The sequence below is a fragment of the Pygocentrus nattereri genome, chromosome 21, assembly GCF_015220715.1.
Source record: "Pygocentrus nattereri isolate fPygNat1 chromosome 21, fPygNat1.pri, whole genome shotgun sequence".
Lineage (NCBI taxonomy): Eukaryota > Metazoa > Chordata > Actinopteri > Characiformes > Serrasalmidae > Pygocentrus > Pygocentrus nattereri.
Genome location: NC_051231.1, coordinates 12841018 through 12867706, shown reverse-complemented (window position 1 = coordinate 12867706; position 26689 = coordinate 12841018). Strand labels below are relative to the sequence as shown.

At 39.4% G+C, this 26689-nt stretch overlaps 1 protein-coding gene across 2 annotated transcripts in view; it reads left to right on the top strand.

Moving 5' to 3' along the window:
• The window catches only part of vgll4b (vestigial-like family member 4b), a 49266-nt gene that overhangs the window by 2691 nt on the left and 19886 nt on the right, over positions 1-26689 (top strand). The window contains exon 1 of one of the 2 annotated variants that reach the window (XM_017704743.2): positions 17542-17972. The exons of the other annotated variant lie outside the window; for it this stretch is intronic. Within the exon in view, the coding sequence (XP_017560232.1) occupies positions 17891-17972 (82 nt within the window). The 5' untranslated portion in view covers positions 17542-17890. Of the gene's footprint in view, positions 1-17541; positions 17973-26689 lie in introns of those variants that run through there. 2 annotated transcript variants of the gene reach the window in all.

The following is a 26689-nucleotide window of genomic DNA, read 5'->3' as shown; positions in this document are numbered from 1 at the left end:
TAGGTTTGCATGGTATGGGCCATTTAATGACTGGGTTATTAGTGGTGCCACTGGTTTGGATTTGCAGCACATGCTGTTTGCAATAACTGAGTAATGCAGTGCTTGTTCCATATCCACGTCATTTATTAAAGACCACTTCAGGTCATCTGAACCATGCAGTGCTCTTTGGTTCCTTTGCCGGGTTCTAACTCCTCTTTGGTAAGGATGGAGTGGAAACTGGGTCAGCATGTCAAAGCTGAAGGTTCTCGCATCACTTGCTTCGGTGACTGTGGACAAAGCATCTGCTCGAAGTGGCTTGCACGCACCACCTCCCCTGCTGTGTTTTTGTTTTGGCCTGGGCTGATGTCACTCTTGTTGTGGTTGTGCATGCCCCTTTGTCCTCTCACAATGCGCTCGACCTGTTCTCACAATAGTGTGCCCAGTTGAAGCGCTTCCCGCTTGTTTTCTTTTATGACAAAACCTTTGGAATGCTCTCGCTTGCTGGAACACTTCAAGGGAGAGGCCTTGACTCATGCCAGTGTACTTCTGGCCCTGGTCCACCGGCCAGGAACGTGAACAGCATATTCTGAGTGAACACGCAATTAGCTGGAAGGAGTGGTTGCTGTTTTGTTTTGATGTAAGTCAGGTGGTGGCTGCAGAGTCTTCCAGCCTGCTTGGTTTACTCCACCCTGGGCTGAGAACAGTGCATCCCAATTGCATTAAGCCCTCTAACACCATTAGACATGGTCCCAGTGTGTTTAATCACTTTAAAGCTAACTGAGCGCATTCGACTAAACAGGCCTTGTCTAAATTAGAGCACTTTTTGGTATTATATATAGCCCTTTTCAAAAAGGTGATCTACAGCACGTTCTTCATCCATCTGAAAAACATCTTCATGATGCAGAGAAACATTTAATCAGGCAAAGGATTATTTGGGTGGTAATGGTTCTAGATAGAACCATTTACTTTACTAAAGAACCCTTGAGGAACCTTCTGTTTTAATAGTGTTGTAACAGTAGCAGAACCTTTTTAGTGCTATATAAAAACCTTTTCAAAAAGGTGCTATATAGAACCATCTACAGCAAATTCTTCATCAGTCTGAAGAACACTTATATTATCCAAGGGTTCGTTGATTTGTTCTTGGTTCTATATATCAAATTTCATGAATGCATGTGTTCTGGAAGCTGCACTTTCTAGAAAAAAGCTTTTAAGGATTGGCCTCAGAACCACATTACCTAGTAAGGTCTCAGAAAAAGTGCTTCACTGTTTAGATGTTTTTGTTGGTATAAAGTGATATTCTAGTTATGTTCTACAGAAAATGGGCCTTTCAGTGATATAACATAGTGTGGTTGAGCCAAATGTGGCTATAGCTAAAACTTCATTAAGTGATAACATTTAAAGGGAAATTCCACCAGTTTTCCAAAAAGGTTCTGCCTAATTCTGTGGTTAAGAAGTAACTAGCCATTCAGAGTGATTTGGTGCAAATGGTTAATTGCAGAGTAGTTTATTGACTTTGATGTCTTTACGCTGGTGGTGATAGGAACCAGGGGCACCATGGTATAAGTATAGCCATTTTATTTACTATATAAAACCACTAGAACCTGCACATGTCTTCTGAGTTTTACATGGAATGCTGATGATGATAAAGTGGTGATGCATATTTTGAGACCCTTTTGTCTTATAACCCCCTGCGTGTACAATCGGGACCAAAACAACACACATTCAGAACCATTTCATATAATAACTTTTTGTGTGGGAGCTTTTCGAGGTGGACGCCTGGTTCCTATCACCACCATTGTGAATAATTCAGTCTTAGTAAGAATAGAGAATTTCACATCAAACCTCTCTGACTTTCATCTTAATCATTTACTTATATGGACTTTTTGGGGGGGAGTTTCCCTTTTAATCTAAAGAAGACCGAAAGAGGACATGATTTTTGCCTTTTTCATGGCACGTGGTGTAACCTTTTGTAATATTCTCTTAAGACATGCAGTACACTTTGGTTTATGTTGACACAGTGGAGCAGCAGGCTTGATTTTCACCTCCAACACTGAGGGCTTCTTGCCAACAGGAGGTGAGCTAGACAATGCTTCCTCCCAGGCCAGACCACCATGCCTTTATGAAGGCGTGTTTATTTTGGCCATGCCACTGCTGCTACTAGCACCTGCGACCCAGACCCAAACAGGAAGCTGACCTTTGGGTCCCTGGGACATTTCTTCCTCTTCTCCATGAAAGATTGATGTGGTTCCTTTGTTATTGTCTCCAAGCAATACCCAAACACGCCAGCACCTCCTGATCCTGGTAGAGAGACGTGTCAGTAATTACTCACTGCTTCTTTTGTCGGAATTACGCCACGTCCATTTTCGCATTGCTGGGCTGCTGCTGTGGTATGATTAGCTGCCTTTTTGTGAGGATATCATGTTATGTCATGCCTCAACCTCATCCTGGCTTCTGGGAAGATACATTGTGGGTGTCCCTCTGAGGTTCACGTTGTGGGAACAAGGATAAGATGTTAAAAGATGAGTGTAAGTCTCACCCAGGGGTAAAAATTAAATAGGTTTTTCTTACCAATTTGAAGGTTGTCAAACTTGAAGTAGGATGGGTCACAACTAGGGTTTGGCAGTATAATGGTATGGGAGCTCACCAATAAGCGGCATTGATAGAAAGAGGGGGAAAATCAGAGGCAGGAAAAACTAAGCATGACTTGGCAGACGTTAACTCCATTCATGACAAAACATGCTCTGCCTTCACTCCAACACCAGAAACTCAATTCTGCCTTCTCAGATCACCTCTAAAATGGGCTCATTTTAGCTTTGGTTAGCTGGAACTGAGCCTGGCTGTGCCATGTGGCTATTGTTAGCCTAGCCAGAACGCTGCAGTCCAGATATCAATTTTTATCATCTACACTTTTGTCAGCAGAGCAGCAGTCAGTCAGAATCAAGCTACAGATCCAAACAGCACAGAACACCAAAGCCAAAGTGAAGCTTGGATTTTCTTCTCTCTGTTAGCTTTTCCATTTTAAATATGCCCATGAAACATGAGAATAATGACTAGAATGGAATGACAAACTGTTTTAAATGTATTTTTATTTTTGTTACAAATGACTTGTGCTTATTTGAAAAAATTCAAATGTATGTATGTCTTTTCATTTTCAATATTGACGGAATATTTGTACAGATGTTTGGAAAAAAGATATGGCAAAAAGAGGTTTGAATTTACATTTTGTTTTCATATCTTTTTTGGCCGGGTTTGCTTCCCATAATATGTTGTGTATGGCAGCATACTAACCACAGTGTTGGGCACATCACTGCTATAAACACTTTTTTTTTATTGTAAATTGGATTAGAATAGATTTGAATTTAGTGACATTGTGCAGAGTACAAGAACAGAGCCAATGAAGCCCAGTTAACACCTAACCACAAGAGCAAAATACAGAGAGAGTGGAAAGAATGCAAATGTAGGCATTGTTTACTGAGAGAGCAGCCTATATAAAATAAGAATGCAGAGTAAAAATGTAAAGTGTACAAATACAAATAGTGTAAGTATATAGTAATAGATTTTAGAAATATGAGTAGTGAAGTAATGCTTGGACATAAAGTACAGTAACAGTGCAGTGAGTGCAAAGATGTAGGTAAAGTGACTGTGTGGAGTTCAGCAGGGTCACAGCCTCAGGGAAGAAGCTCTTCCTGACCCTGCTGGTATGGGAGCGGAGGCTTCTATTATGCCTGCAGATGGGAGGATGGTAAAAAATTAGATATGAGATATGAGTCACTTATTTATACGAATGTGAACCATCAGGTCAGAAAGCTCAGATAAGACTCATTACCGAGGCCATGTGACTTTGAGAAGAGGAGCTCTAAACTGCAGTGATGGATCTCGGGCTGAATCCTGCTTTGTTCGGGCCTCCTGGGGTGTGAACGGTGGTCTCGCAGCAGAAGCAGTGAGAGGGGACTGTAAAGGTTCAGGGGTTCAAGCTGCAGCTGTCTTACAGAGCCAGGAGCTGCACAGCTGACAGTCAGGAATATAGAGCTGTGATGGGTTGGGAAGCGTGTGAGGGTGTGTTTGTGGGCCATTCATTTATTCACTCTCTCACTCTCACTCTCTCTCTCTCTCTCTCGTTCACTATCTCATCCTTGCTATATCTCACTCTTTCTCTCTGTCATTCTCTCACCTTGGAAGTGTATGTGGGCCACTCATTTACTCTCTCTCTCTCTCTCTCTCTCTCTCATTTTCACTTACCCACTCATGCGCTTTCTCATTCTCTCACTCAATCACTCCCTCTCTTGCTTGTTCTTACTCTTTCTTTCTCAGACTCTCTCTCATTTTCTCTTTCCCCATCTCTGTCTCTATCTCTGTCATTCTTTCCTTCTTCTTTGCTTGTTCTTCCTGTTTCTCTTTCTCTCTCTCTCATTTTCATTTATGCACTCACTTTCTCACTCATGCACATTTTCTTGCTTGTTCTCGCTCTCGCGCTCTCTCTCTCACTCTCTCTCATGCTCTCACGCTCTCTGTGTTTCTATCCCTCTCTCTCTCCCCCTCTCTTTGCCATTTTGGCTCTCTCTCACTCACTTGCTCTCCCTGTCTCGATCGCTCACTCATTTACTCATTTTGAAGGCCTATAAAAGTACCTGATTAACTGTATTGTCTCACCCTTTGTATAAGAGTGCGAGTTACATCTTTCACAAACTAGAGCAGCTGATGTCGTATTGAATTAGGCACAACTAGAATATATTCTTGTATTAAAAAAATTGTCATGCAAATGTGTACAGTTGTATAAAAAGTTGCATCAACTAAGGATCTATAAATGCATCATTATCTGAATGCAGCTATTCCACTCCACTGATTTTGCAATATTAGAACAGATTATAATGTATTATAATAACATTTGGACATTTGGATGGAATATTCTGCACTACACCACTGTATAAATCTTCTACACTTTTTTGTATTAAGTGTATTTTAAAAATGTTTCTGAATTGTACTAAAATAATTTATGAAATTTGAGACTGATGCATTGAATTGTTTCCTAAGAATCATAATCAAATCTTTGAGAGCTCAGAGACATTCACCCCTAGTGACAGCAGCTTGAAAAAATAATCAATATAAATAATGAACATGAGGAACACATTTTCATAGCTCCTTGTTTTCATGCTTATGTGAAGAGTACTGTACTTGTACACTTTTGTGTGCTCTCCCTCGTGGCCGGCTGGTCTCCTGGGTTTGTTTCCCTGTTGTCCTCCGCAGCAGGAAGGATCTGGTTTCTTTTCTCACACAATGAGAACAATGTGTGGTCCCTCTGGATCAGAGTATAACGCGCTCTTCTCACCTACAGCGAGATAGCTGGTGTCTCTCCTGCTTGGCACCTCATTGTAATTATGAGCATGAGTCCGATACTGGAGTAGCTCCGCTGGTTACATAATGATGCTCTCAAATTATATCATGTTTGGTCGGCAGTCATGGAAAGTTTTCACAAATAAACAGAAATAAAAAAACTAATTTAATTAAAGGGAACTACATCATTTAAAAAGAAATCTTCATATCTAGATGGTGAAGATCCTTCACACTGGTCTGGTGTGAAATGCTCTGTTCTAGAGAAACTTACCAGAAATGTTCACAGAAATGTTCACAGTGGTGGTGACAGGAACCAGACATCCACCTCCTAAAAGCTTCCTCACAGAAAGTTCTCCCATGAAATAGTATTATATACATTGCTGGAGATTTTGGTACATGCAGAGTGACAAATAGTCCTCAATTTTTTTTCCAGATTGTCTACTGTTTTATTGTTAATATATATTATGTTATTATGCGTATTATAAAAGCTCAGACATGTGTAGGTTCACTGGTGAACCATTTCACACCAAACAACTGTGACTGACTTTTACATCTCATTGAGCGTGTTTACATGCACTTAATAATCTGGTAACTGCAGAAAATCAGATTTTGTCAGTAATCAGATCAACAAGTTTACATACATGTGAGTAATCAGATAATGGGGTAACTCCAGGTCTACATGAGTCAGACAGTAAGCAGATTTTTGCTTTACAACCAGCCAGTAAACTCACAGAAGAAGACGTATTGTAAACGTAATGTAACGTAACTTTGTGCTGCATTTTTTTTAAACATCACACCACTTTACCTTTAAGTATGAACGTACATCATCTAGAAGATGAAGAATATTTAAATTCCTCTTTTCATCAAGCATGCAGTTGGTTTCAGAGTAGCTAAAGTGTTTTGCTGTGTCTAGCGGCAACACTGCTTGCTTATTTACAATACTGCCTTCTGTTTACGCACGTGCAGACTGAGAAATCTGAAAGAAATCAGAGTAAGAGTGTACATGGACTGAGAAAAATGATTACTGAGCTAAAATCCAGCTCTCTTTATTGGATTTCTCAAACAGATTTCTAGACTGATCTAAGAAATCAGAGTGTGCTGTTTACATTTAAATAATCAGATTTAGATAATCTGATCACTGCAGAAATCTGATTGTGATGGGATTAATAAATGCATGTAAACACACTCAATGATTTTATTAAGCTAAAACTATTATCATTATCAAAATTTGTGGAATTCCCCTTTAAGGCTCTGTCTCTTTAGCTATAAAAGCCTTTGACAAGACAGCATGAATTCACTGCCTGATGTCTGAGACATTGTTTTGTGATGGTTTTGATGAGATTTTGGCCTAAAATGTTTTGAAGTCATTTAAAATATTCCCCAAAGAGAACTTTTCTTCAGATTTATTACTATTTTACCATCATTAACATTCCTAAAAAACCCTTGTAGGTTCACTGGTGGTTTGGATAGTAAATAAAATGTCTATATTTGTATTGTAGTCTTGGTGACTCCTGGTTCCTATTTCCAAATAAATAAATCTAAATAAATTTGAACCATTTCATGCCAAACCACTCTGAATCGATCTGTTTATGTTTCACCCACTGACTTATACAGAAAATGGTAAATACCCCATTTAAGTGCTGGGCCTTCCTAATGATCTGGCTTAAAAAGTTTCACAAATACTGTGGTCCTATGCTTGACCACATCACCTCTTTACTGACCAAGAATCTGCACAAACTGACCTCTTTAAGCACATGAGCTGTATCCAAAGCTTGCATCGTGGAAAAAATGATCACAAATCAGTGTTGTATAAGATTTAATCACCTTAGCTCTTAGCTTGCCATTACTCAACATACTCGTTCACTGAACAAAGTGGCCATTTCAGCAGCTTTCTGAATCCTCAGTGAAGGATTTCTGCTCAGTGTGTTGGCCTGCATCTTCTGAACTCTAAGCTGAGAGCTTTGTGTTTTGTGTAATTGGGTTTGTGCCACTGCTCTGCCTGTTAATCACAACCAAAACGGTTCTTAATCTGACTGTGTTGGCTTTTTGTAAGGAGTTTTAAGGTGGATGGTTTTCATAATTTTATGTATGTTGTACTTTACCTGTAAGAAAGCATGGGGATGGGCTCCATTTGCCTTTTAAGGTGCCAAAAAGGATTTCAATAGAATGATGCCTGGGAAGAACTAGTTTTGGTTCCCTTACAAACCATTCAGTTGGGTTTTTTTTAAAAGGACCATCAATTCAAAGATTCTTTAAGGAACCAAATGTCACTCTTTTTATAGCATCACTCCAAATAATCCCTTTTTGGTACCTTTTGTTTTTAATTGTACATCAAATTCAAGCAAATTCGCTTAGAAGTGAAAATCTCCGGAGGCTGCTCCTGCCCAATTATACAGCGTTAGTCCATTGTTGTGTCCAAAAGGAAAAACTACCCACAATCGAAGACAATGGATTAAGCAGCTCTTTGAATGGAGGCACTGTTCAGACTTGGCGTGGCCTTTCTGCAGAGTGAGTGAAACACAAGACAATGGCTCTCTAAACCCAACCAATGAGCAGCATTTTCTTTACTATTGACAGAGTTGTGGGGGGTGTTGGGTAGAGTTAGGGAGGGGAGATGAGTTAGGGAAAGCTGGGGGAGGCAAGTCCTCTGTGTGAATGGACCTTTAATCCCTTTTGCCATTGAGAGCCAAGTTAGAGAGGGAGCTGTAATCTCGATGATGAGAGAGGTCAATTGAAAAGCATGGCATTGGTCTGAATAATCCCCCCGGTGCTCCTTTGGTTTCAGCCGCTGGCTGCATTTGGTAGAGAATACAGCCGACTGTTAAAGGTTAACTGGGTGTAAAGTTTCAGAGTTTGCTGCTGCATCAGAATATACCCACTTCCTCGTTCATGTTGGGACTCGAAGCTGTAAAAGAAACTAAGCCTGCAATATTGCACAAATGTGATTCATCATTGGTGAATGTTTAAAAAAAAAAAGTTGAAAATTAAGTGAAAGTCAGATGTACGGTAACTTTACTATATAACACTGACTAATTTATTAAAGGGCTCAGTGATGAAGTGGTAGCTGTGGGAATTTTGAGCAGAATTGTGCTTGCAATGATTAATCTCGCTTAACAGATAAGTAGAAGATTACTCAGTGATGTTTACTCTCAACAGTTTCATCATTTTGTCATTGTAGATGACTGACAGATGATTTATAGACAACTGCTTTGTCTACATCAGTCAAGTCAAGAGGCTTTTATTGTCATTCCATCTATGTATAAGTACACAGTGATTACGTTCCTCCAGGAACAACACGGTGCAACAAGGAACAAAAAGTACAAAGTGCAAACATATAGACATAGTGTGCAAACAAAAAATTAAGCAAGAAACAATGTAATGAATACGATAAATTAAACAGACATTAGACACGGTAAACAGACAGGACAGTGCAGCACCAACACAGCACACATTTCTGGACATGGGTAGTGAGAATAAGGTGCAGAGATATTAACATGCTGTGATCTGTGAGTCACGCAGTCAGATAAAAGACATAAACACAGCAGTTACTGAAGTAGTAAAACTTGAGTAAACAGTGTGAACAGTGTTAGCAGCAATGATGAAGGGGAGAGTGATCTCAATGACCCCTCAGCTGTCCTCACTATACGCTGTAGGGTCTTGCGGTCAGAGGTGGTGGAATTCCCAAACCAGGCGATGAAACAGCTGCTCAGGATGTTCTCCACAGTCCCCCTGTAGAACATGGTGAGGGTAGGAGGGACGAGATGAGCCTTCTTCGGTCTCCGCAGGAAGCAGAGGCGCTGCTAGGCTCTCTTGGCTATGGAGTTGGTGTTGAGGTTCTCTGTGATGTGGACACAGAGGAACGTGGTGCTCCTGATGATTTCCAGAGCAGAACCAGTGATGTTCAGTGTGGGGTGGTCACCTCACACTCTTCGGAAGTCAACAACCATTTCTTTAGTTTTGTCTACATTCAGAGACAGGTTGTTGGTTCCATACCAGTCTGTTAGCCACTGCACCTCCACTCTGTGCGCTGATTCATCATTCTTGCTGATCAGACCCACCACAGTCATGTCATCAGCAAACTTGACGATGTGGTTTGAGCTGTACTTTGCAGTACAGTCATGAGTCAGCAGAGTAAACAGCAGCAGACTAAGCATATAGCCCTGAGGGGGGCACCAGTGCTCAGTATGGTGGTGCTGAAGATGTTCTTACCTATCCTTACTAACTGAGGTCTCTGTCAAGAAATCCAGGACCCAGCTACAGAGGGAGGCGTTCAAGCCCAGCTGGCTTGGTTTACCAATCAGCTGCTGAGGGATGATGGTATTGAATGCAGAATGAATGCTATGAACAGCATTCTGACATGGATGTCTTTATTGTCCAGGTGGGTGAGAGCCAGGTGGAGTGTGGTGGAGATGGAGTGATTATGCAACAGAGCATACTTGCTTTGTAGATGGTCTTCTGGTGCCGGATTCACAAAAAAATCTTGCAAAGGTTTTTAAGACAAAGGCCCAGTCTTATTTCAGGATGTCGCGGTTTTTGTTGAGATGGTTGGGTAGGACAATGTGTTAGGGCTGCGTGACCATCCAAAGTGAGATTTTTTTCAAACTCCAAACAAAGTTATAATAAAAAAAGTACTAAATTGTGGGCAGTATCCCTCTTGTCGCTGGGGTGGTTCCATCAAGGGTACATCTCAGTAACTTTAGTCAGGGAACATGCACTATATTGCCAAAAGTATTCACTCACCCATCCAAATCAATGAATTCAGGTGTTCCAATCACTTCTATAACCACAAGTATATAAAACCGAGCACCTAGGCATGAGGACTGCTTCTGCAAACATTTGTGAAAGAATGGGTCACTCTCAGGAGCTCAGCTCAGTGAATTCCAGTATGGTACCGTGATTGGATGCAACCTGTGCAACAAGTCCAGTTGTTTCCTCGCTACTAAATATTCCACAGACAACTGTTAGTGGTATTATAATAAAGTGGAAGCGATTGGGAATGACAGCAACTCAGCCACGAAGTGACGGAGCAGGGTCAGCGGATGCTGAGGCGCATAGTGCACAGTCACCAACTTTCTGCAGAGTCAATCACTACAGACCTCCAAACCTCATGTGGCCTTCAGATTAGCTCAAGAACAGCGTAGAGAGCTTCATGGAATGGGTTTCCATGGCCGAGCAGCTGCATCCAAGCCTTACGTCACCAAGCACAATGCAAAGCATTGAATGCAGTGGTGAAAAGCGCTGCCATTGGACTCTAGAGCAGTGGAGACGTGTTCTCTGGAGTGACCAATCACGCTTCTCCATCTGCCATTCCGAATGACAAGTCTGGGTTTCCAGGAGAACGGTACTTGTCTGACTGCAGTGTGCCAAGTGTAAAGTTTGATGGAGGAGGGATTATGGTGTGGGTTGTTTTTCAGGAATTGTGCTTTGCCCCTTAGTTCCAGTGAAAGGAACTCTTAATGCTTCAGCACCAAGACATTTTGGACAATTTCTTGCTCCCAATTTTGTGGGAACAGTATGGGGACGGCCCCTTCTTGTTCCAACATGACTGCGCACCAATAGACAAAGCAAGGTCCATGAAGACATAGATGAGCGAGTTTGGTGTGGAAGAACTTGGTTGGCCTGCACAGAATCTTGACCTCAACCCGATAGAACACCCTTGGGATGAATTGGAGCGGAGATTGCGAGCCAGGCCTTCTCATCCAAATCTCAGTGTCTGACCTCACAAATGCGCTGTGGAAGAACGGTCAAAAATTCCCATAAACACACTCCTAAACCTTGTGGAAAACCTTCCCAGAACAGTTGAAGCTGTTATAGCTGCAAAGGGTGGGCTAACATCATATTAAACTCTATGGATTAAAAATGGTATGTTACTCAAGTTAATATGCATGTGGAGGCAGATGAGTGAATACGTTTGGAAATATAGTGTAACTGTACCACAGTCAATTGAAATTATACTGATGTTATATTGACTCTACACACCCCATCTCATCTCCAGGCTTTTTATTTTATTATTCTGTTTTAAAACATTAGATTATGAAAAGATACAAATATGTACTTTTCACCTGGAAAAACTTTAAGATTCTCAACTGGACCTTAAAACCAGTTTTGTACCTTTTTGAAGGAATGTTTAAATTGTTTGTACTTTGATAGAGCTACCTGTCCATCTGTCTATCTGTCCACCTGACATCTATCTGCCTGTCTATTTATTTGCCTATGTCTTTGTCTGTCAATCTATATGTCTGTCTGTCTGTATATGTATTACAAAATGTTAAACAGTTCATGAAGAAACTGGATGCTGTCTCATGCTATGACACACAGACACTTTCACTTTCAGCTCCTGTTTGGATGCTGACAGCTGCTATTCATAGTTCAAAAGAGCTCAGTAACCCTGAGCCCAAATCATGCCCTGTGACACTGATTTATTAACCACAGATGGATTAGAAACTGTTTGTTTAGTTTTAGGAAACCAGCCATTTGTATGGTCTACATAATTAAATCGCTAAGATGTGAACAAAGTCATTCAGAGTGGTTTTATGTGAAACGCTCTGTTCTAGAGAAACTTGATGAACTAATGTCCAACATGTCTAAAGCTCCCCTACAGTTAGTTTTTAGGTCCATTCCTGGTGCACAGAGATAAAATGGTTCCTGAAGAAAACAGATTTTTATCATAATTATATGTAAAGGCTCAGGTTTTGCATAGTAAATAAAATGGTTATATTTGTGTTCATGGCATATAGAGGTCCTATAGCCACCACTTGTAGAGTCTACAATCAAATATTTCATACCAGACCACTCTGAATGACTTTGTTGAGATTTAAGGAACCTTTAAGGAAAGAAGGGAACCTCTTTAAAGAAATTGTTCATTGTGGTTGAATAAAACCTGTAGGCCCTGTGAGGCCTGAGGGATTAAGTTGAGTGGTCTATGTTGTGGAGAAGAGTTTGGTTCATTCAAGGAAATAAATACCAATTGATCTATTTCAGAGCAGCTGGCTTGCTTGCGCAACTATCAATCAAACTTTCAGCACATTTTTATGCGTATATTAAGGTAGTGTTCTAAAGGAGTTTGCCTAGAGCAGGAGAGCCCAACCCTCTTTTTTTTTTTTTGGCAGGCCAAGTGCAGTGTTTTGTGGTGGCCTGAGAAAAAAGTCAAAACAGTAGAGCAATAAAGCTGGGAGGTAGGTTTCAAATAAAGTTAAATGTGCATTTTACGATATGTTACGTTATAATTTGTTATGTATAATATAAAAACAGGCTTATTTTCTCATTGAGTGAGGGGGTTGGGCAACTTTCTGGTGGCCAAATAAAGCGTCCTCATGGGCCAACTATGGTCAGCCCTGGCAGAGAGTATGCAATATTAGTTGACATTATAATCTAGCTGTAGGATCTGTTTTGCAGTGGTACAAAGAGCACTGAAAACAAAAGTGAACTCAACCCAGACAGAGAGACAGTTTTAAGGCCTGTTTTGGACCAGTCCTACCAAATATACATTTGACTTTAATCCTCCTTAACCTTGATGAAGATCATCTGTATTCATAACAGCACCCTTAGACAGTGGGGCTGCATGATCTGGACCAAAAGCCATGTTGTGATGAAATCCCCTGGTGTGTTCCACCAACAGGACATAACCAACTTATGCTTCTTTATTGTTGTTAGTATTTTAACAATGGAAACAACCCAAAATTACTTGGCAAAACATCTGGTTCCGTTTACTTGCATTATGCAGCCTAATTTGACATCAGGATTACAATGGCCAATATAGTGATGATGAGTATCCAGCACTCATTATATAATGCAGCTTTGAATATGAAATATTTTCCAAACATATCACACTATGAGATGATGTTTACATTCACTCTGAAAGACTTTGTTTACATCTTAACCATTTAATTATGCAGGAAATGTGAAAATTCCTTTTAGTTGAGTGCTGTTAAAGGAATGTATTACAAACTTGACTTTGTGAGCTGGTTTTTATCTGTCATCTCTTATTTGTATCTTATTGCACCAAAATAAGCCTAAGTAACCACCTCTACTCATTTGGGAAGGCTTTACACTGGATGTTGGAACATTGCTGTGAGGATTTGATTGAGCATTAATGAGGTCAGGTACTGATGTTGCATGGTCAGTTCTGGGTCCAACTCATCTCAAAGGTATTGGGTGGAGCTCCATCATTCCAGAGAATGCAGTTCCACTGCTCCAAAGCCCAATGCTGAACCTTCTAGCCCACTCCTGACTTTGGGCATGGTCACCTTAGGCACACGCGTGGCTACTCCAGAGCATCCTGTTCTTTTGGGCTGTCTCAGCAATGGGTACCTTAAAGAACATTAAATTCTCTCATTGGAGTGTGTGTCTAGATGCATTTGGACAGTGTATATCTGCCATATATGCAGCTTATTGACATGAAATAATTTATTCTCAGGTGTAATTCAAAGAGTCATGTAACACCCAGCCTTTAAGCACCTTAACCAGTTGGGCATGCTTTCAGCAGCTTCTCATTCAAAATAATGGGTAAACAAGTGAAATTTGACACCTGTAAGGCAACACTATCTCTGTGTTTACAGTGTTGTACAAAGGCACACCCTGGGCATAACAGCTACTTAAGATGAAGTTGTCTCACAGGTTTGACAGACGAACCATCCATTTTAAATCACTTAAGTGTCATACTATCTTGTCAACTGGTTAATGCTTCCTTCTGCACAATATCTTGTTTCATAGAATGACTCACTCTGGCCTTGTATAGATTCATCAGCGCATAATTCGCCACTTGCAGATCGAGCCTGTTATTATGCCGTATTAGTCATACTCATGTCATGTGAGGGGAAGCTTGATGATCCAGATTCACATAAAATTTTAAGCTCAATCATTCTTGGAACAGTACATGCATAAAATGTCAGAAGCAAAGAAAATGGTTCTGTATAGAACCGTGCACACTCAATGCATAAACAAAGGGTTCTTTATACTGTGAAGAGGTTCTTCAGTTTGAAGGAGAAAGTGCTGTAGATGGTTGTATGTAGAACCTTTTTGAGAAGGGTTCTGTATAGCACCAAAAAGGGTCCTTCTATTGTTGTAGGAATGGTCTTGAAGCAATAGAAGAACCCTTTGTGGTGTTGTATAGAACCCCTTTCAAAAAGGGTTCTATATAGAACCATCTACAGCACTTTCTCTTTCATTTCCTTTTAATCATGCAACGGGTTATTTAAATGTTTGTGGTTCTATATAGAGCCCTTGAAGAACCACCAACTGTACAGGAAGCTGTAATTCTACCCTTGGGTTTGAGTTTTGTCATAACTGTTATACCAGTATGCCAGAAATAAGTGTGTGTGTGTGTGTGTGTGTGTGTGTATTTTTATATGTTGTTGGGTTTTTTTTTTTTTTTTATAAAATCATTGAAATGATTTTGGATGTTTAAGTAAACCTACTATATATGTATGAATGTATATCACCTACTAATACAGTTATTAAAATTCAGTATGACAGAATATTTAAAGGAGCTTTCCAGCCTTAAACTAGAATTTAATATTATTTGTTGACTTATATAATACTCTGTAGTGCAGCTTTGTGTTCTTCAGCCTCGTCAGTTTAAGAGAATTCATTTGTAAATTCATTTTCATGGTTTCATTCACCAGTTTAATGAAAAAAAAAACAATAATAAAAATCAGCCGCCAAATATCCATCCTAGTTTTTTGAACATTCCTCCCACCTTCAAGATGCATCAAATAAAATAAAATAAATAAAAATGCACTAAAAATGCTTTACTGTTTCCTTGCAAAAACTGTCACACGTTTTAGTTTATCAAACATTGTTTTACCTATTTCTGTCTCTGATTTCATGTTTGAGGACCGTATTTATTTTCTTTTATTACTTTGTTTATTTGTCTTTTCTGAACTGTTACATGAGAGATGATTTGTTGCCACTAATAGTGTTTTATTAGTTATTGAGTTCCTTGTAGAAAGGATGTCGGCTTTTCTGTTCATCCCTCTATAAAAGCTGAAACATGGCAGCGTTCCTTTTAAAGCGCTGTCTTCTCCTCCTCAGTGTAGCTCTTCCTCTCCACCACGCTGTTTGTGCTTTGTTTTATTAGTTATTTTACAGAAAAAAAAATTCCCAGTAGGTTTTTGCAACATTTTAACACAATATACACATTAATAACATATATGGATTTCAGTATTAAAAGTCTTTTTAAACATTTTAAGTTGTTAAAAGACAGTATTATGTCATTTTCTGTTTCATAAGTATTTTTTCCTGACTTCAAATGTGATCTTCACTCTTGAAATATGATCATTTCTTTATATTATTTTAACTTAAAATTTAATTTAAGTTTCACTCTCAGTATTCTACATCTGTCTCTGACATTATACAGAGACAGATATATCAGATATATATGGTCATTTTTTTTTTTTATTTAATTTACAGCTTTTTAGTGTCTTTCTGATTCTCTGAAACATGCAGCTGCACTGGACACACATTACTTTTTAAAAACATTTGTGTGCCTCCACATTAGTGTTATATTATTGCGAACACTGGTTATAAGCTTTCAAATCCAGTGTTAAACCATTTAAGGAATGAGTTTTCCCAGTTTATCCAGCCAGTCTGGTTTGTTTAGTGTGAATGTTTGCCACTAGAGGGCAGCAGACTGTTGATAGAAATCACTCCTGTCTGCTGTTTTTAGCTTCCACTTTGTTCAGGAGAGTTTGAGTAGCCTCAGCTACTTTAGGAAGATGAGTCTTTTTAAACATCTGAGGCTCTTTCACAACCAACACACTGTTACACAACATGCTCTGCATTGTTGCTGCTACTGGTCATTCAGCTGGACTGTGTTACATCTGTGCATCATCTTTAATGCTTTACATACACAATTTAGTTTATGACCTTTTTTTTTTTTTTAAACTGTGTCCTTGGAACGTGTGTGTGTGTGTGTAACATGTGAAACATGGTGATATCAGAATATCAGCAGATTTACTGCTGATGCCAAATTGATTTACACAACAAATATTTCATAACAATAGTAAGTGATATATTTAGGTGACGCCGGATATAGATTTAGTCCTTGTTTCTATATGTTAATGAGATGAAATAACGTCACACCAGTGACATCTGGACCTTCTCATTTAAAACAATATGTAATCGAGAAATGGATCACCTGTATTTACTACAAGTGACCAGACATCCCTGTCAACATCTGTCTGTGATACTGTGATACACATTGTGAAGTACAGTCATAGGCAAAACATTTATTTTTCTTTTTCTGAAAATAAATATGGTAAACCTTTCAGCCACGATTTCTTTAGTCTGCAAACTTCAGTCCACAATTTCTGTTCATTTGGAGGAGAAAAAACAAAGCATAACATATAAACGTGCTGTGACTTTTGCACAGGCCACATGTTATGTATTATTTTTTGTCCAATATGTTAAATTAACAGTAATTGTGTATTAAAACAACGGAGATGAATCTGACTGAAAGGTGTTTCCAGAGGTGGGAGATGTGCCAAACTGTGATATACACAGTACTACAATGATTTATATTCACAGTTTCACACACTGTGCTGCATAGACGTGGACAATATGGCCAAATTATAATACAGCGCTACTTCGAGACATTTTTATGATTATATATATATATATATATATATATATATATATATACAATGTGTGTGACTTTTTACAGACATCTGATCCGCTTGAATAAAGAAAAAAAAATCTGGTAGTGCAACATTTTAAAAGGACTATCAATAACTGTCTCTTTTTTTTATAATGAAACGTGCAGTTGGTCAGTGTCTACAAGTACTGACGATATAGACGATGTGTCTGGTGGTTTTGAGGGTAAATAAAATGTCTATACTTGTGCTGTAGTCATGGCGACCCCTGGTTCACCCCTATCACCACCGTTGGGGAGAAATCTGAGTCTCTGTAATCAACCATTTCACACCAAACCCCTCTGAGTGACTTTGTTTACATCTCAAGAGCTGAAATTATGAAGAAATTGAAGGAAAACGTGGTGGAATTCTCCTTTAGGGTTTACTAAGAGAGCAGAGTTTACACTTCGACAGTTTTTTTTCCTTCTTCTTTGTGATTTTCACAATTCTACCCCGCACACTCCCCCCGAGTGCTGGAAGCTGCTCTCGTTCAGGGAAAAAACCAGTCCGTGACATTTGAGGCGCTCCAGGGATTTTTTTCACTGAGCATGCCCAGTGGCTGCAACTCCGCGCGCACAGGAAGCGCCCCGCGCGTACACCCGCTTCATACTGCGAGCAGAGGCTGCTGCGCGTGAGCGAGCGGCGGCACAGTCGACTTACAGCGGGCTGTGAGGAGAACTGGCGCGACCCTTCTGTCCCAAATTCGACCCCTTTCAGCGCTAAAACGCATTTTTACTTCACTCGACACCTTTCGAGAGTCCTGCCTAAAGTCTTCGACCCTCGACGGGTTGATATTTTTACTTTTCTCCCCTTCCGAACCGAACCGAGAGAAGTTTTAAGTTAAAGGCTGGGCCTAAGGATCGAGGAGAACGACTTTGGCTGAAAAACAAAACTATCCCTCTTCACTGCTTCTGTAGAGAGCGAAAAAGCTGGTCTTTTTGCTGTGATAAATGCTTCTTACGAAGATGGACCTGTTGAACTACCAGTACTTGGACAAAATGAACAACAACATTGGCATTTTGTGCTACGACGGTAAGAAGTTTTTGTTTTTTCTACTGGTGTGGGTCGTACATCTACATTTTGCTATTAAACTAACACGCTAGAAGTGACGAGGCTGGAATTTAGCTGATTATTTTTTTTGTTCGCCAGATTCTCATTCCAGTTTTTCGAATTTCCAGTTCCACCTTAAATGCTGCAGCAGTTACGGTCGGTCTCCTGAGGCGCCAGAATGTAACCGCTACACTATTTAAGGTGGAACGGAAAATTCGAATGAGAAGCCAACTCCAGCTTCGTGTGGACGTGTGTGGCATACACTCATAAACAAAGATGGTTCTTTAGTAAATTTAATGGTTGTATTTAGAACCTCGAGTTCTGTATAGAACCATTTCAAGCTTAAATGTTTCTTTGCATCCTTGCGTTAGTTACCACATACAGCACAATGCACCATTTCAGCAGGCTAGGAACCATGGTTCTAAGTAAAACCGTTCCTTTTACTAACGCTTGAAGACCCAATTAGAGGCTGTTTCAGCATATTTTCTGAACTTTTTTGCTCACACTCCAAGACACTTATGCTTCAAATGTATGAAAAGGCATGTTTTAAAGAACACAAATGTGCAAAAGAAGAACGTTTCGGGAAATGTTTACATTTTTGCAGTGGTCTTGTGGTTTATATGCTCTTTACTAACTGTGATGTAAGTTGTGATCAGAGTGTGATCAGAGCTGCTTCACCTAATGGTGACTTTGAATGACATACTGTAACTACGTTTTCAGTTCAGTTGTGCCACTGTTTACTTTAATCCAAATCAGTGAACACGTGTTTGCCTGTTTTTATACAGGCAATCTCAGCAAAAGCTCTCATGCCAAAAATCATGACTTAATTCCTTCTCTCTCTGCTAGAGTTTGTGGGGAAAATGATCTTTTTTGGACGTATGTGGGAATGGCTGGTATGGAAAGCGTAGGCTCTTGTGTGAAATATGTCAGAGTGTGTCTGGGGGAGTTACTGGGGGTTTCTTTTCTGCACCACTTCGTACCAGCCTCCTGCTGTCAGCCATCACTTGTCCAGAGAAGAAATGTGATCCAGGACACATGGGTGTCCCTCTGGCATGAAAAATGGAAAGCTTTTAGTCAACTCTGACTTTCTGAAAATGAACAGAGGACACGGGTTGGGGGGGGGGGTAATCTATTGCTTAAAACTTTCTGGAATGCCACTAGTGATTAATTGGAAGTTTGGGGAGGCTGTGGATGTTTTATGACTCAATTTAATTTTCTACTTACTGTACAGTCCTGAAATGGCAGAATGAAAATGAAAGTTGTTTTCTAAGTTGAGTCGCAATAATTTTGCATGCATGATCTGTGGATAGTTCATGTAGTCAGATGCATACTGTTGTCAGTTATTTACCGGGTGTATGTGTGGATATTTTCAGTTGATATCAGCAGTTGAACACTGGTTGGTATAATGCTGAAAAACATAGGCTTAGTGGCTTTTATTATGCTTTTTGCTTCCACCAAAATTGTTTGTTAATTTTTATTATTTTCTTTTTCTCAAGTTTGTTTCTACGTAATGAAGTTGTTAAGATGTTAACTGATGAAATCCATCAGTCTAGAGAAACTTTGCAAGTCGGAATTGTTCACAGTGGTGATAGGAACCAGACGTCCACCTCTAAAGTTATTTGTTATTAATAGTTATTAGTAATATAAGCATTACATGATACCTGAGATTTTGGTACATGCTGAGTGTTATAAGCCAGATAGTCCCCAAAGAAAATCTTTTTTTTTCTTTTCAGATTGCCTACTGTTTTATTATGTTGTATACATATGAAAACTCACATGTGGGTTAACTGGTGGTTTTGGATAGTAAATAAAATGGCTATATTTGTGTTGTAGTCATTGTGACCCCTGGTTCTTACCCAGAAATCCAGTTTGGTGAGTTTCTCTATAGTGAATCATTTCGCACCAAACAACTCTGACTGACTGTTTACATCTTAATGATTTAATTGTGCTTAAACTTTTAAAAAATCGTGAAAGTCCCCTTTTAAGGCTTTTTGTCTAGTTTAAAACTTTTGACAAGACAACACTGGCACCATCAACCCAAAATGTTTGGTGGCTGTTTTTATGAAGACCGAATGGGCCATGTTTTTTTTAAAGACTGTACGTGCTGCCACCTGTTTTAAGTGATAACTATGCCTAACCAGCTATATTTTCACAAATAGGCCCTCGTTGGCGATGGGATGATGCACTTTCTCTGGTAACATGTGAATATTAGAATGGGCATCTACTTTTGGAGATATAGAGCAACCAAAAAAGTTGAGCTTATTATGAATGTAGGTTATTACTAAATTATTACAATTACTGCTGGCCAAAATTGTTTAGTTTATTGCATCATAGAAACTACTGTATAAAAGTTTTGGGTACCTAAGTAATTATTTATATATTTATTTATTTTTTAAGAGCCATTTATCTGAACCTCATATGTGTGTATGCTTGTAAAATCTCCAAAAAACAGAAGAAATATAAAACAAATATAAATACAGTAAAATGCAACGAGAATTTCCTGCAGTTGATCTTGATTTATTATAATACTGGGCTGCTGCGAGGAGGGTTTGGAGATGGTTAAAAAAAATCACATAGGTCAAATCAGTATTTATAGTGTTTTTTGTTTGTATTTATTATTGTTGTATTTTGTTTTTTTTTGAGCGCATGAAACACTGATCAGACAAATAACTTTTTAATAGTGTTTTCTGGTAATTACAACTTTTGCACAGTGCTGCATGTGGAGATGTTTTGAGTAAGACTAGGTCATTTTTAACCAGTTGGGATGCTGTGAAATGGAAATTGTCCAGATTTAGTGTTTAAGACCCTAAGTATAAGTTTCAATCCTTTAGTTTTTGACTGTTGCAAAGTTTAAATATAAAATTTGTCTTCTGCCTTAAGTGTTTAACTTTTATACTGAAAAGTAGTATTTATGCAGACTTTAGTTCCTGTGATTAGCTTTCGCTTCTAACTATGAGTTAGATCCATTTATCATCCAATGGTTTATAACACAAATGCATTCATTCAACATCTATGGTGGGTGCCAGAGAGCAGTGTTTGTTTACTTTAGCTGTTTCTGTTTTGAAGTTACCATCAACAGTTATAGGAAGCAGCTTTACTCAGCCTCTGCTTTAATTGTTACACACAGTGAACAAAAAAATAAAATAGTCGCAACTATTTAAATGACATTTAAATGATCAGCTACAGTGTCATGATTTTGACTGGCCTAGATATGATTGTGATTCTCTCGTCCATTCGTAGTGACCACAGCCTCTTTGTTGACTCCTGCTTTACCTATCCCCCTTCTTTGATCCAAATTGGCTCATGTCAGAGTGATTGCAAAACGGTTCCTTTGGTCCTTCTCTTCCCAATGACTCACCCTTGTTTTCAGATAACTTTCCAAAGATAACCAGGCCAAATCGGTGGAAAAACTCCAGCTAAAACATGTAGCAAGATGATTGACATGGCTTGGATAGCTTTGTGGGTCTCAGTTCTACAAGTCTGTTACTGCTGCTTGGCCCCTTTTATTGTTCGGCCTTTTTGCAGTGGATGCGATGTAAAGCCGGTGTTGTTCTGGCTCTACTGGAATGCTCTTCTCTCGGGCAGCTGGAGCACGTGACCCAGTGACAGTGGATGGAAATACACAATCATGGCCATTTTTTGCTCTCTGTAGCATGGCAGGCTTTTCAGCTATTTTTAATGGCCTCCAGAATTGCCCGAGCACATGGCTAATCTATTACAGCGTCTGTGCACCGGAGAGTACTGCATCATCTCTTAAAATAGGCTTCTGTGCATACCATGTATTTCTGCACTCGTCTGCACTCTGAACCCGGAGTGGAAACACAAGTCGAAATCTCAGGAATCTGGAAGTCTGATGGCAGTTTGGTTGCTCTGAAGGTCTAGCATTGCTCAGTCCTTTTTTCGTACCTGAACAGCCCTTTCGGCATCCAGCAGCGCTTTCATCATGTGTTCCAAGACCTGCAGTAGTCCTTGCCAATCAAAGGTCATGTCTAACGTTTCTTATCTATGTGTTTATTGTTCTTTGCATTGACCTTGGCAGATGAATCTTTTGGCTCTGAAGCTTGATTTCTTGAATCATTTCATTAAGAACAAGATAAGGATGAAGTTCATCAGTACTATCAGTACAGGTTCAAATGGAGTTACTTTGCAGTTTATAGCTATTCTGATATTGTTGTTAGCTTTATATAACCTGTGAAGTTGCTGTGGAATTCTAACCTGCAGAAATCACTTGGTCAGCCAACATCTGACACCAGCAGTTTGCTTGTATTTTAGTGTGTGTACATTATATAGGCGATGGATACGATCTACATGCAGTCCTATTTATGGAGAAAATGAGATGGCTGTGAAACTGGGGACACATATATGGAACCGATGTTGGCATTTTTCATGTACATATCTGCTGATGCTGATACATAAACATTGATAAAATGCAGAAATTGATACTACATCAACGTGGATTAGCTTTATGGAAAAATATAGCATTTGTTTATGACATTTCTAGGGTTACTAATGCAGTTGAGTGAATAATATGCAGTTATTTTAGAGCAGTTACACAGTGTACAATAAATGCCATTAAATCAGTTTGAAGTATTGATTAAATGTAAACACTTTTTTTTAAAAAGTAATTATCTCTTCTGATCATAGTTTGACATAATTATGCATTGCTATGTAATGCAGCAGGATTTTTCTATGGAGAAGATAACAGTAGTTAGAATAGCACTTTTACCTTTTTAATGCGAGGCAAGTTTGAAGATACTGAAAAGTCTGACTGCTAATGCCTTGTTGATGTGCATGTTTGTCACTCTAACAGGGATTAAAACATGCTAATTTTGCTGTATGCATAAGTCCAGCTACAGACCTGATGGTAGTTAAGGTCTTTTTTAGATTATAGGGTATCAGTCCCACCAAAGTGCCAGAGTGAGTTTTTACCTCATACACTTACAGTTGGAGTATGGCGGTGTGGGGATGGACAATATGACTCTTTATTGTTATTGTGATATTACTCCACAATATGGTTTTCTGAGCATCTCATCTGTAATTAACTGCATAGACCCATCCAAAAACCATCTGCCTTGCGCACCTATTTGGAACAGTGAAATCATTTTAGCTATTTCAACATGTAGAAGTAGGAGCTTTCTGCTTGATACCAGGTTCAGAAACCTTTTTTTTTGTGTGGATAAAACTGACAAAAACACCAATACGCAGTTTACACAGAAGCAGCATTGAGAAATTGCGTTTTTAACTGACAGAAATAGACACTAAAGAGAGCGTAATTAGTCCTGTTCCATTGAATATGGTGCATATATAACCGTTTTCTTTACTAAAGAAAGCACCATCTTTTTTTAAGAGTAGTTTTTTAAAGTATTTCTTTTAACTGATGCTCTACTGCTTCTTCTCTGTCTGGTCAACTTAACTAAATATTGTGACTGTGAAAAAGTCTTGGAAGTTTCAGAGTATTCCTACAGTGGGGCTGTGTGCTGTACAAGCTGCAAAGGTTCTAACACTGTTGTCTCCATGAAAGCAACCAGCGCCAAAATTAAACCAGCCAAACTGGCCAGGGGTGAAATGCTGACCGTCACTTTTCCTGCTGAACAAAGGCTAAAAGGACTGCTAACAATGGAAAGGTGAACAAACCCGCTGAAAGACTGCCTGTTTTTCCGCTCACTCCATGCATTCATTATAAGCATAAGGAGCTTTGATTGTTGTCGGTCTTATGAATGGATGGCCTAGCGGCTTGTGCATGCGGGCAGATCAAATTTCAGACCGAGTAAGGGAAATATCATTGTGTTCAAACATCCGTGGTACAATCAACGAGCTGGATTCAGCACAGCACAATGTATCCCGACCTCCTGGATACATTATAAAAAATAAAAAATCAAGGTGTGTTTGCTCCCTCGCACTTTAAATTGCCAAGTACGACTGCCAAAAATATCATTTGCCAAGAGAGGGCCGAGCTTGTTTTGTGCTTTCTAAAGCGGTGTGTGGGGTATCTGGGGGTGGTAGGGATAGGTTGGCTCACTTCTGTAACAAAATCCCATCCTGGCCTGACGTTTGAAGTCCCTAGAAGGGCTCGCCTTTGATCATTTGTGCTCCTAATGACTGCCTTTCAGCAGATCAAACATTGAACGCATCTCAACTGACACTGATAGGCATCTTTTATGGCTCCCACTGTTCCTAGTGTAGGTTACTGTATAACATTTGGCAGAGAAGAAATGTGCCCTTCCCCCATCCCTCCTGTCTGTTCACAAAACACGGAGACGTGTGAAATTCAACAAGTGTTCTGAATGGAGAGGATTCTGCAATGACTCGAAGCTCCCTCTCTTCTTCAGTTTATGTTTTTGCATGTGGGAGGTCTCAAGACATCTTCAAAGACACCTTCAGAGCTTCCTGACAAAATTTGAAAGCAACGCTCTTGAAAAATAAAGGTATTATGCCAGTGTCAAAAACCACCCTTCTTTCATCTTTTGAGAGAGAGGAGAAAATCAAACTGCTTCAGATCTGAAAACATCTACAGGTGTTTCTGTCCATCCTTCCACTATGAGAAGACAACTCGGCGCTATGGGTCTGAAAGGACGTGTAGCTGCCCAGAAGCCTCACTGAGAAAAGGAGACGGACACATCAAACAAAGAAGCTGAACAATAGACTGACCACCCCAGAGTCCGGGCCTCAACGTGACACTGAATGTGTTCGGAATAATTCAGAAAATGATCAACCAACTTCTAAGACTGAACTTCTAAAAAGAAAGGACGCTGTAATAAAGGTGAAGAGTCACTAAATACTGGACAAGATAAGTTGTTGAGGCTTATGTTTAATATCCTTTTAAATGTCTTCTGCTTTTTAGGTCCTGAAAAATGAACTTTCCTCATTTACATGTCAAGTAAATAAATGAAGGCTGACTGGTTACAAATGGTTCTTGGCTCTGGTTCTTGGCTCAGATTCTTGGCTTTACATTGAATGGAGGTTCTTCAAACTTCTAAAACAGATGGTTCTTCAAGGGTTCTTTTAGTAAAGAAAATTGGTTTTATATAGAACCAAAAACACTCAAAGAACCCTTTTTATGATTAAAGGGCTCGTTGCGTGGTGAAAGGGTGCTTCAGGTTGATGGCAGGTGTGTTTTGTATGGTCCTATATAGAATTGTTTTGAAAAGGGTTCTGTATAGCACCGAAAAAGCACCGGTTCTGCTTTTGTTACAGGCATGACATCATAACTATAGAAGAACCATCTAAAGCACATTCTCCATCAGTCTGAAGAACCCTTTCACCATTCGATGGATGCTTAATCATGCAAAGGGTTCTTTGAGTGTTCATGGTGTGTGTGTGTGTTTGTGTGTGTGTGTGTATAGAACATTTTCTTTACTAAATAACTTGAAAAACCATCTTTTTAAAAGTGTACGTAAGTTATGAACCCAGTTTTAAATGTATTATCTTATACTTTGTTACTAAAATACTTCAGAAATACAATTTGAGAATATTTGGTTCTCTCATTGTCTGTTAGGGTAACTTTCTGATGGTCCAAAACAAACTTTGGGCAGAACTGCTATTAATCAATCCTTTGGAGCCAAAAGTGGTTCTTCAATGGCATCTTACCAAAGGAAACCCTTTGTGTGTAACCTTCTTTTTTAAGAGTGCATGTGAATTTCCTTGTTTTCTAGTCTGGCACTTATCTCACCAGAACCATAAACTGTAATTCAGTAGTAATGGATCGCTCACCAATAACTCACAATGTCCTCGGACCCCGCCCTGTTCCCCACCTCCTATTGAGCCACTCCTCTGGAGACAGATGCAGATAAGCTATCATGTGTCGGGGTGTCTGTGCGTTCGACTAATGCCTCACTCCAGACAAGCTTGCCGTCTTTTCTCTATTACCGACTCCCGACTCCTGCCAAAAACAATGATGTCATCCCTGTTGCCATGGAGCACGGACAGACGAGCCGAAACATGCCAGTCAGGAAAATAGGCTGCTTGTTTTGGGAGGTTCCTTGCGATGCGCCTTGTCTGTAGGGGTAGTGGTGCTGATTTACATGCTGGTTCACTTTGATAGTTCTGTTGAAGTCATGAGTGTTTTGTGTTTCTCATTATGCATGTTTCTCATTTATACACGACTTGAAGAGCTGCTTAAATGAGGACAGTTGACTCTTCTTCTAAGGAGTCAAAAGAAACATTATTCAAGATCCTTTTTTTTAAATTCTGCCAGTGGTTGCTCAGAGTGGGACTGTTGCACTTGGATTTTGCTCAGTGAATCTTATGAAAACCTGATTTTGGGTCTAGCTAACCTCATCCCAAGTGGAAAGTCCCAGTTGCTAGACACTGCCAGTTGTAATTTTCCTCCCTTCCTCCCACACACTGTGCACTGTAAAGACACCACACTGTATCTCATGGAAGGGCTGTGAAACATTAAAGGGCCCATATCCTACATTTTCCCTGCATTTAATTGTTTGGTGCCACTTTAAAATAAGACTACCTTTTAAAATGTTTAAAATTAGTTCATTATGGGTTATTAATTAGGCCATAAAGACTTTAAGATCATTAATAAGTAGCTACAACACACAAATAAAAAGGGCACCAGTGACCCTTTTGCTTTAAACCTGTCGGCTTCATCACATTTATATTAAGCAGATATAACAGCGTACTTTTGCCTGTTTTATTAATGTGTAATAACTGCTATAGTAATGATTTTAGTATGACCAACTAATAATAAC